Genomic DNA, 12181 nt, shown 5'->3' with positions numbered 1-12181 from the left:
AGGATTGGTTCCAGGACCCCCCGTCAGATTCTCCGAGGATGCTCAAGTTCCTTATATAAAATGGTGTAGTATCTGCACATAACCTACGCTCATCCTTCCATATACTTTAAATCATCTCTAGATTACTTATAATACCTAATACAATGTAAATGCTATGTAAATAGTTGCCAGTATATGGCAAATTCAAGTTTTGCTTCTTGGAACTTCCCGGAATTTTTCAAAAAATATTTTCAATCCACTATTGGTTGAATCCCCTGCTGGTTGAATCCACAGATGCAGAACCCACAGCTATGGGGGGCCAACTGTATTACACGGGTGAACTACTCTCAGTTATAAAATATACTACAAATTTATTGTAACTTAATGGGAGTTGTAACGATTACTTAAAATACAAAATACATGATTACTTATCAATTCAATATATAACTAAATCATTTCTCTTCATTCTATGAAGCTTAAAAAGGCCCTACAGCTTCCCAACTCATTTTAGGGAACAAGCATTACCATGATACCGAAACCCATCAAAGACATTACAATTAAATATATATATATACCAACACCCCGCATGAACATGGAGGAAATGTTCTCAAAAAATTTGCAAACTAAAACCAGCAATATATAAAAAGTATAACAGATCATGACCAAGTAGGGGTTATCCTAGGAATGCAAGGTTGATTCAACATTCAAAACAACAATCAACATAATTCATCACATTAATGTAATGAAAGATAAAATAATCATCTCAAGGGATGAAGAAAAAAGCATTGGACAGAATTCAACATCCGTTCATGATAAAACGTCTCAGCACCCACACACCTATGGATAATTAATCTTCGACAAAGGAGACAACAATATACGATGGGGAAGAGACAGTCTCTTCAGCAAGTGGTGCTGGGAAAGCTGGACAGCCACATGTAAATCAATGAAGCTAGAACACACCCTCACACCATGCACAAAAATAAACTCAAAATGGCTTAAAGACTTAAATATAAGACAAGACACCATAAAACTCCTAGAAGAGAAACACAGGCAAAACATTCTGACATAAATCGCACCAATGTTTCAGTCTCCTAAGGCAATAGGAATAAAAGTAAAAATAAACAACGGGACCTAATCAAACTTATAAGCTTTTGCAAGCAAAGGAACCCATAAACAAAACAAAAAGACATCCTACAGACTGGGAGAAAATATTAGCAAATGATGCGACTGAAAAGGGCTTAATTTCCAAAATATACAAACAGTTCATACAACTCAATATCAAACAAACAACCCAATCAAAAAATGGGTGAAAGACCTAAATAGACATTTCTCCAAAGAAGACATACAGATGGCCAATAGGCACATGAAAAGATGTTCAACATCGCTAATTATTAGAGAAATGCAAATCAAAACTACAATGAGGTATCCCCTCACATCAGTAAGAATGGCCATCATTAAAATGTCTACAAATAATAAATGCTGGAGAGGGTGGGGAGAAAAGGGATTCCTCTTAACACTGTTGGTGGGAATGTAAACTGGTGCAGCCACTATGTAAAACAGTATGGAGGTTCCTCAAAATACTAAAAATAGAGTTGCCATATGATCCAGCAATTCCACTCCTGGGCATATACCCAGACAAAACTATAATTTGAAAAGACACATGCACCCCTATGTTCATAGCAGCACTACTTACAATAGCAAAGACATGGAAACAACCTACATGTCCACTGACAGATGAATGGATAAAGAAGATGTGGTACATATATACAATGGAATATTACTCAGCCATAAAAAGAAACGAAATTGAGTTATTTATAGTGAGGTGGATGGACCTAGAGTCTGTCATACAGAGTGAAGTAAGTCAGAAAGAGAAAAACAAATACCGTACGCTAACCACATATATACGGAATCTAAAAAAAAAAAAAACAAAACAAAAGGTCATGAAGAACCTAGGGGCAGGACGGGAATAAAGACGCAGACCTACTAGAGAATGGACTTGAGGACACGAGGAGGGGGAAGGGTAAGCTGGGACAAAGTGAGAGACTGGCATGGACATATATACACTGCCAAATGTAAAACCGATACCTAGTGGGAAGCAGCCGCATAGCACAGGGAATCAGCTCGGTGCTTTGTGACCACCTAGAGGGGGTGTGATAGGGAGGGTGGGAGGGAGGGAGATGCAAGAGGGAAGAGGTATGGGGATATATGTATAGCTGATTCACTTTGTTATAAAGCAGAAACTAACACACTATTGTAAAGCAATTATACTCCAATAAAGACGTTAAAAAAAAAAAAAAAAGACTCCACGCTTCCACTGCAGGGGGCACGGGTTCGATCCCTGGTCAGGAAACTAAGATCCTGCAAGCCCTGCGGGGCAGCCCAAAAAAAAAAAAAAAAAAGAGAGAGAAAGATATGTGTGTGTGTGTGTATATACACACATACATACAATGGAATATTACTCAGTCACAAAAAAGAACGAAATAATGCCATTTGCAGCAACATGGATGGACCTAGAGATTATCATACTAAGCAAAGTCAGTCAGAAAGAGAAAGACAAATACCATATGATATCACTTATATGTGGAATCTAAAATACGACACAAATGAACGTATCTATGAAACAAAAACAGACTTACAGATATAGAGAACAGGCTTGTGGTTGCCAAGGGGGAGGGGAGGTGGGGGAGGTGAGGTGAGGGAGGGAAGGACTGGGAGTCTGGGATATTAGCAGATGCAAACTATTATGTATAAAATGGATAAACAACAAGGTCCTACTACAGCAAGGGAACTATATTCAGTATCCTGTGATAAACCATAACAAAAAAATATGAAAAAGAATATACATATGTATAACTGAGTCACTTTGCTGCAGAGGAGAAATTAAACACAACACTATAAATCAACTGTATTTCAATAAAATTAAAAAAAACTTCTCGGGCTTCCCTGGTGGCGCAGTGGTTGAGAATCTGCCTGCCAATGCAGGGGGCACGGGTTCGAGCCCTGGTATGGGAAGATCCCACATGCCGCAGAGCAACTAGGCCCGTGAGCCACAACTACTGAGCCTGCGCGTCTGGAGCCTGTGCTCCGCAACAAGAGAGGCCGCGACAGTGAGAGGCCCACGCACCGCGATGAAGAGTGGCCCCCGCTCGCCACAACTAGAGAAAGCCCTCGCACAGAAACGAAGACCCAACACAGCCAAAAATAAATAAATAAATAAAACTTCTCAGCAAAAAAAGGTATAGGAGGAAACATCCTCCATATAATAGGTAGCTACACAACACTTATAACTAACAACGTAATTAATGTTGAAATATTGGATGCTTTTCCCCTAAGATCAGGAACAATCCTAAAGCTATCCATTCTCACCACTTCTATTCAACATTCTACTGGATGTCCTAGCCAGTACAATAAGGCTGGGGAAAAAATGGCATAAATGTAGGAAAGGAAGAAGTAAAATCATCATTATTTACAAATGAGTTGATTGTATATTATAGAAAATACTAAGAATTTTATTAAAAGCTTACTTTAAAAAGTGAATTTAGCAAAATTGCAGATAAGAGGTCAATATGCAAAAACCAACTGTATTTCTATATATAGAAACAATTAGAAAATCTAATTAAAAGGCCCTAACACTGATTAAATAATACACATATACTAAAAATGTATGTTGGGCCCTCTCAAATTCTGGTGAACAGGTAGGTTTTCAACCTAACGGAGACCTAAAACAGCTGATGTTAAATGTAAATCTGTATCTGCAACAACAATAATAATCACAGGTACCAAATATTGAGAACTAACAAAATGCTAGGTCTGTGCTAATAGTTTTACATGGATTATCTCAGCGTTATCTAAGAAATTATTATCCACATTTTTATAAGGAAAATGGGCTTAGAAAGATTAAGTAACTGAATCAAGGTTATACAAATAATAAGTAGGGAAGCCCAATTGGTAATCAGGTCTTTCTGGCTCCAAAATTCATGCTCTTAGCACTACATATAAATATACTATTTGAGTATCTTACTAACATAGAAAAAATTTTTTTTGGTGTGGAATTGGTAGAACTCTATTTTATCCAACACTCACTGTGATATTTGGAAGATTTTAAGATTTACATCATTTGAACCCCACCTCCAAATTGTTTTGAACATAAGTATAACATGAACAACATCAACTAACCTCACTTTCCAGAAAGAAAAAAACCAATGTCTTAACAAGGTTGGCATTTGGACCTTGTCGTCCCCTTCTTTTCATCATTCCATCCTCCTCTGGATCTCGACGACTGAAGAGCCTATGATAAATGCAAAATACTTACTTTTAAAACAAACAAAAATTTCCTAATTTAAAAAAACTGTCTGAATTCCATATTTAAGCATTCAACAAAGGAGTACATGGGAGCTGCGTAGGTACAGTATTTTCCAACTTTATACTAAGTAATTGCTATAAACCTTTTTCATTTCACACTTGGTGGTACCTCTAAATCCTTCTAAATTAACTTCTCAAGTTAGTTGCATTGTGAATTATTTCTTTTTAAAACCCTTACTGCATTTTAAGCAAGCATTTCTTTTTATAAAAGTATCACAATGACTAACCTATACCATTTATGCACATAAATCTATAATAAACATTCTTCTCTTTAAAAATGACATCTTTTCCTTCTATCCTTCTTGAACAATTTATCCCAAAGTCTGAACTCAGTGGCCTCTTTCTACGGGTATCATGATCATTCTTCCTTATAAACAACAAAAGTTATCAATGGATAACAATGAACAGAAAACTGTAGTGTAAATGTTTTACATCATGTACTCTTTCTAATAAATGCTTCACCCCAAATGAGCATTTTAATAAAATCTTTAAGATTTTACAATCTTAAAATCTTACAGTTTAGTCCATGTGGTTCAAATTGTTCTCTTTAAAAGCCATTACATAACATTTGCTAAATATTTTCGGTGATTAGATATTCACACTGCTATCTATATACTACCTAATCTGAGGTGTTAAACAGCAACATAAAAGTAAAGAGACTAAAGGATTCTTGTGGCTCTTATATCAAACTGTTATCAAAGTACTCGAAGTAAAACCTTTTATTATTTTGAAAAATATTTTTTTGTAATGTAAAAATAGGCTTAAGACCTGTACTGAATAATTTTTAATAAGTTATATTTATATATATTTTAATATAAATTATAACACAATAAATTACTTCCATTAAAGTATACTTTAGAAAAATGAACAACAGAAATACAGATTTACTTTTTGTAGAGAAATTCTCCAGCTGCTACTGCTACTGGCCGATGAGCTGAATAAACCAGATGATAGACATTTTCACAATCTTCTGCAGTAAGAACTTCTTCACTACTCCTAAAAAGAAATAAGCAATAGCAGTTTTCAAAGTAATGTTGTAATTTTAAGCATACTGATTACAAAAATTCATATTCATACATTAAAAAATAGTACACTTTCACTTTTAAACTTGTGTTTAAAAAAAAAAACCTTCATTAAGAAGTTCTGTTGAAAGGAGAAATCAACCTTATTTGATTATCGTCTATCAGTAAAAGCATCCCCTGACAAAACAGCTGAGTATTTTGTTAACACCTACGATCAATGGGAGGTAAAATTAGAGTGAATACCGAGTATAATGAAACATATACTAAGAGAAATAACAATGTGACAAATATGCTAAAGGGAAATGAAGACAAAATAATATAAACTAATGTAGGAAAAAAAGTGGTGGTATGCTAAGAGCTTAGAGTTAATAATCACAGAGAACATTTTGCATGTATTTCATAGTAATATTAAGGAAAGAGACAATATTGCAACATTAAAATATACTAACACCCCAGTTATCTCACAATGAAGAATAATACTTCATTCACCATGTACTAAACACCATATAAGGCAATGCAAAAGCATTTTAGCAAATAATTAAAATTTAAGTGCCAAAGACCTTTACAATGTATCATTAAAAAAATCTTACTAAAATGCAGTGCTCATTTTACTGACCTTATTTTAAAAGAACAAAATAAACCTAACAAAATCTTGGTAAATCAAAGTCATTATTAGGCCCATCAACCACAGTACCCCAGGGTAAACCTTGTTGGGTTCTTCCATAGTGGAACTCTGCATTCGAAGTCCTGACCTCTGGCACCTCTTTCCCTCCTAATATGCTTTTAGTCTACTGTGAGATAAACAATCTAGATTTTTACCACTATATGTAAATTAGGAATCATAGGACCACCATCAGAGAAAAAAGCCTAAGGATAGCAGATGGTTAGTTCAGGAGCTCAGATCCTTTTTGGTTTTCTGCTGTGCACAAGGTTTCCAGAAGTCTGATGTCTAAGGAAATATTACTTCTTTTTGAGAAAAATGAAACCAAAATGTTGAAAGTTTCAAAAGCACTTTAATTTAAATTAACTCGATGTGTAATACTGGATCGTTTTTGGAAAAACCACTTGTGCCATCTTATAATAAAATATATACATATACATATATATTGAATCAAATCAGTGAAACTATAGTAAATGTGTAGTAGTTCACTCATTTTAACCAATAAGGAATGTTCCTGACAAGTTTCAGTTATTAGGTATATACATGGCTGAATCAACAAAAATGGCCATTACTCTTCATTAAAATACCAGAAACAACAAAAAAAGATGTCCACAGGGTATTACGGAGGAAGAGGGGAGAAGCTGTAGAAATATAAGTAGGATACTATTATTTTCTTATTTACTTCAGGATTCTTTCAATACTTTTATGACGTGCATATAATAATTTATAATTTTTAAATCCGATTAAAGAAAAATGCAACAGTATAAGTAGAGCACTATTATTTGCTTATTTACTTCAGGATTCTTTCAATATTTTTATAACATGTGCATATAATAATTTATAATTTTTTTTTTTTAAGGGAACACTATTTATTTATTTTGGCTGTGTTGGGTCTTCGTTTCTGTGCGAGGGCTTTCTCTAGTTGCGGCGAGCAGGGGCCACTCTTCATCACGGTGCGCGGGCCTCTCACTGTCGCGGCCTCCCTTGTTGCGGAGCACAGGCTCCAGACGTGCAGGCTCAGTAGTTGTGGCTCACGGGCCTAGTTGCTCCGCAGCATGTGGGATCTTCCCAGACCAGGGCTCGAACCCGTGTCCCCTGCATTGGCAGGCAGATTCTCAACCACTGCGCCACCAGGGAAGCCCCAATTTATAATTTTTAAATCCAATTAAAAATTAAAGAAAAATGCAATTGTTAAGACTGCTCAAAATCCCCCCAGTTAAGTGAATTCTCAGAAAATGTCAGTGTATCTAGAGCTGCCTTCTTTTTTTTTCTGATTTTTTTAAATTTAATTTTTATTTTATATTGGAGTATAGTAGATTTACTATGTTGTGTTAGTTTCAGGTGTACAGCAAAGTGATTTAGTTATACATATACATATATCTATTCTTTTTCAGATTCTTTTCCCATATAGGTTATTACAGAGTGCTGAGCAAAGTTCCCTGTGCTATACAGTATGTCCTTGTTGATTATCTATTTTATATATAGTAGTGTGTGTGTGTGTGTATATATATATATATATATATATATATATATATATATATCCCAACCACCTAATTTAAATTTTGAGGTAGAGCTGCCTTCTTTTTAATGACTGCAATGTAGTCCATTTCATATAAATGGGGTTAACAACCATGCTCCTCACAGAGGACTGCTGCATTAAATGAGATAACCCCTATGAGGTGCTTCTATTAGTTATTATATATCAATTTAATTCTTCCTCTATTAATAATCATCTAGAATATTTCCAAAATTCTATTACAAATAGTACTATGTTAGAGAATGTAAGCATTTTATATTTTGAATAGATACTGCCAAGCTTTGCTCCAAAGAGGTTCTACCAATTCATAGTCCCATCAATAACGTATAAGGGTCTGTTTTTGCATAGCCTTACCAACATAGTGTATTACCAAACACATTTTGTATCTTTGTCAAGAAATAGGTAAAAGATGGTCTCATTTTAATATACATGTCTCTAAGTACGGCTAAACATCTTTTCATATGTTTAAATTTTAATTTTCTTTTCTGTCAATGACGTGGTTCCTAACTTTTGACTCTTTTCCTATTGGGTTTCTGTTCTTTTTATTGATTTATTGAAAGTGACTCCTATGATGCAAATATTTTGCCCAGTCTGTCATCTGTTTTCTGAGTTTGTTTATATTTTATGTCATATACACACTTCTAGTTTTTTTTTCTTCTAGTTTTTCATGTAGTTAAAATTCAGTATTTTTTTTAATCTCTAGGTTTTATGTCATGCTCAGAAAGATATTGCTCAGTTTACATATAAAATATAAATGTTTAATCCTCCCCTAAGTTTTCATCTAGCACTTTAATGGTCTCATTTATCTACATTTAAACATTTCGTCCACCTGGAAATCATTTCTATATAAGGTCGAAATATGAATCCAATTTAATTTCCCCCCAAATAGAACCTAAGTGTCACAAAACCATTTATTTTCTGATAGGAAATGACCCTTACCCTACACTAGGTTCCTGGATGCATTTAAGTTTGTCTCTATTCTTTATTCTGTGCCACTGATTTCTGTCTATTCACATACCAGTGCCAAAATTTAAAAGTTACTATGGTAGGGGGAGGGAGGGATAAATTAGGAGTTTGAGATTAACATATACACACTGCTATGTATAAAATAGATAACCAGCAAGGACCTACTGTATATATGTATAACCGAAACACTTTGCTGTACACCTGAAATTAACACAACACTGTAAATCAACTATACTCCAATTTTAAAAATTAATAATAATAATAAAAGTTACTGTGGTTTTACAATATGACTTAAAATCATACCGGGTAGTCATCTCTCATTAGTTTTTATCAGAATTTTGCTGGCTACTCTTACATGATGACTTTTCCATACATATGAGCGTCAGAATTAGCATGCTATGATTTTTTTTTGAAAAGGCCCTTTTGCAATTATTTGGATCATGTTAACAACCTAAATGTCCATTAATAGATGAATGAATAAATAAAATGTGTTATACATACAATGGAATATACTGAGTCTCCAAAAGGAATAAAATTCTGATACATAACCTAACATGGATGAACTCTGAAGACATTATGCTAAGTGAAATAAGCCTGCTACAAAAGGGCAAATATTGTATAATTCCACTTATATGAGGTACCTAAAATAATCAAATTCAGAGATAAAGAGTAGACAATATGACTTAAAATCACACTTGGCAGTCGTCTACAGAGTATCAGTATGGGAAGATAAAAAAGGTTCTGGAGATGGGTAATGGTGATGGCTGCACAACAATATGAGTGTACTTAATTCCACTGATCTGTACTCTTAAGTATGTTTAAATGGTAAATCATATATATCATCACATCTTTTTAAAAAGGAAAAAAGTGAATTCCATCACTTTTACATTTTAACATAATAGAATACGTTTTAAATTCAGATTGTTTACAGATAAGTTTCAGTAAATACTAATTTCTAAAAGTGTGACAAGGGACTTCCCTGGTGGTCCAGTGGTAAAGAATCTGCCTTACAATGCAGGGGACACAGGTTTGATCCCTGGTCAGGGAACTAAGGTCCCACATGCCAAGGGGCAACGAGCACGCCACAACTACTGAGCTCTCGCACCTCAACTAGAGCCTGCGTGCCGCAAACTACAGAGCCCATGCACTCTGGAACCCGTGCGCCACAACTACAGAGCCCACGCGCCCTGGAGCCTGCACGCCACAACTAGAGAGAGAAAACCCGCACGCCACAATTAAAGAGAAACCCACGCACCACAACGAAAGATCCCGCATGCCTCAACGAAGATCCTGCATGCCGCAACTAAGACCCAACACAGCCAAAAATAAATAAGATAAATAAAATCTTAAAAAAAAAGAAGTGTGACAAAATATGATAGGCATATTTAACACATTCAAGTGTTTAACTTTATTTCAAGAGCATCTAAAGACAGTAAAATTGAAAGGAAACCAGTCAAGAGAATGAGAACACATGAATTCCTAGCTCAGAATTTTCTAGTCCAATGGTTCTCTCTTTCTGTTTTCTCAACTTTACATGAAAAAATTAAACTTCTTGCTGTAAAACCCCAAGTTATTAAAATTTACATCTAGATAAATTTAAACCAAGTATTCTAATGTATTATTTAGATAACTAGACATTAGCAATATGCAATAAATACATACTTACTGTTGGACTTCCCTGGTGGCCCAGTGGTTAAGACTCCGCACTCCCAATGCAGGGAGCCCGGGTTCGATCCCCGGTCAGGGAACTAGGTCCCACATGCATGTTACAACTAAGAGCCCGCATGCCACAACTAAAAGATCCCACATGCCGCAACTAAGACCCAGGGCAGCCAAATAAATAAATAAATTTTTTTCCTTCTTTCTTTTTTTTTTTTAAAAATTAATTAATTTATTTTATTTATCTTTGGCTTCATTGGGTCTTCATTGCTGCGCACGGGCTTTCTCTAGTTGCGGCGAGCCTGGGCTACTCTTCATTGCAGTGCGCGGGCTTCTCATTGTGGTGGTTTCTCATTGCGGAGCATGGGCTCTAGGCGCACGGGCTTCGGTAGGTGTGCCACGCAGGCTCAGTAGTTGTGGCTCGCAGGCTCTAGAGCGCAGGCTCAGTAGTTGTGGTGCCCAGGCTTAGTTGCTCCGCAGCATGTGGGATCTTCCTGGACCAGGGCTCAAACCCGTGTCCCCTGCACCGGCAGGCGGGTTCTTAACCACTGCGCCACCAGGGAAGCCCTAAATAAATATTTTTTTAAAAAAAAAACATACTTACTGTAAAACAAGAGTGAGTAATTTTATTGCTTGTACTGCAACATCATATTCTTTGTCAAGGGTCATAGACACAATTCTATCCTAAGGACAAAAATAATTAAAATATTCTTAAAGGGAAAGCCAGAAAAAATACTTTCAAATAACAGGTAATTTTTAAATACTTAGAGTAATACTAACCTTGAACCGACTGGTAAATAGCTCCAGTTTGGAATTAAGCTCTTTGTTATAATAAAGCCCTTGTAGAGCAGTGAGACATTTGAGTCTTACCTCACCTTGCTGAATGAAACAAGAGGAGAAAATGCATTAAAACTCTGCATATTTTCAACCTGAACATTCAAGATACTTACAGTATTTTCTACTTTAAATATGTTCTATACAATAGCATTTCTTCAGAAACTCTCATCTTTGATAATGCAAAAATAGGAATCAATACATAAACATTTAAAACTAAATACCTTTGGGGTTACTACTGCTGTAGGTCAAATGAAAATTTTTTGAAAATTTTTTCAGAGCAATACTATTGTGAAAGACGATAGTAGCATATTTCACAGTAAGTTTTCCTTTACAGAAAGTAATATTTGTAAGGAATATATACAAAGAACTTCAAGGCTTGTGAAGAGGCAGACTAAGAGAAAGGTAGATTAATTAAAAAAAAATAAAAAAGGTCAGAAGCCAAGTTGTAACTTATAATCTGGCTAAGATACATGTTTATCAAGAGAATCAAAATTAAAGAAATTTTAAAATGTATATAGCACTTACATATTAACAGAGTAAGAATTCTTCTTACTGCTCTAAGAAATGTCTCACCACCACCACCATCACCTACATGATCCAATTGTTTCAGTACAAAAATTGTTTCAAGATTGAAGGCTAAATCAGTGGCCAAGATTCAAAAAACTAGGGGACTTTATGTGATAGAGACCATATTTTCATGGAGCGGACAGAAAAGAATAAAGGAGAGAGGCCTATAGGAATGTGCTCCCAGTTATACCTACATGCAGATAAGTCACTACGAATGAGAGCAGCAGATAGCTATGCCTATGTGTAAAAAGAAAAGCAGTCTATAAGGCATATCTTACCTTATCATGCATAGTCCAACCAACATATTTTAAATAACTGTCATTAAGAAAGGCATCACTATACATTTTCATCCAAATGCCAATTTCTTCAATGCAAATAGCTCGGATTTCAGCTATTGCATCCCTGCATGGAGGAAGGAAAATTATGCATATTAGTGCCAGTATACCACAGGACTTGTGGTTTATTTAAGCAGCGCCAAATACTTCATACCTACTATGAATATACCACTACCTTAAGTATTACTGGGGATTTAAAAGCAGAATTGAAGCATGGCCCCCGAATGCCAAGAGCTTACAGTCTAGTTGTCAAAGC

General features: G+C 35.3%; 1 protein-coding gene across 5 annotated transcripts in view; it reads right to left on the bottom strand.

Moving 5' to 3' along the window:
- The window catches only part of STAG2 (STAG2 cohesin complex component), a 115489-nt gene that overhangs the window by 37366 nt on the left and 65942 nt on the right, over positions 1–12181 (bottom strand). For all 5 annotated transcript variants that reach the window (XM_061179392.1, XM_061179393.1, XM_061179391.1 and 2 more), the window contains 5 exons: positions 11869–11992; positions 10967–11065; positions 10791–10870; positions 5230–5337; positions 4156–4267 (listed from right to left, as the gene is read on the bottom strand). In XM_061179392.1, the coding sequence (XP_061035375.1) occupies positions 4156–4267; positions 5230–5337; positions 10791–10870; positions 10967–11065; positions 11869–11992 (523 nt within the window). The remainder of the gene's footprint in view (positions 1–4155; positions 4268–5229; positions 5338–10790; positions 10871–10966; positions 11066–11868; positions 11993–12181) is intronic.

Source organism: Eubalaena glacialis, chromosome X (assembly GCF_028564815.1).
Source record: "Eubalaena glacialis isolate mEubGla1 chromosome X, mEubGla1.1.hap2.+ XY, whole genome shotgun sequence".
NCBI classification, from domain to species: domain Eukaryota; kingdom Metazoa; phylum Chordata; class Mammalia; order Artiodactyla; family Balaenidae; genus Eubalaena; species Eubalaena glacialis.
Note: the sequence above shows the minus strand (reverse complement) of the source record. Positions and strands in the feature narration are given on the sequence as shown.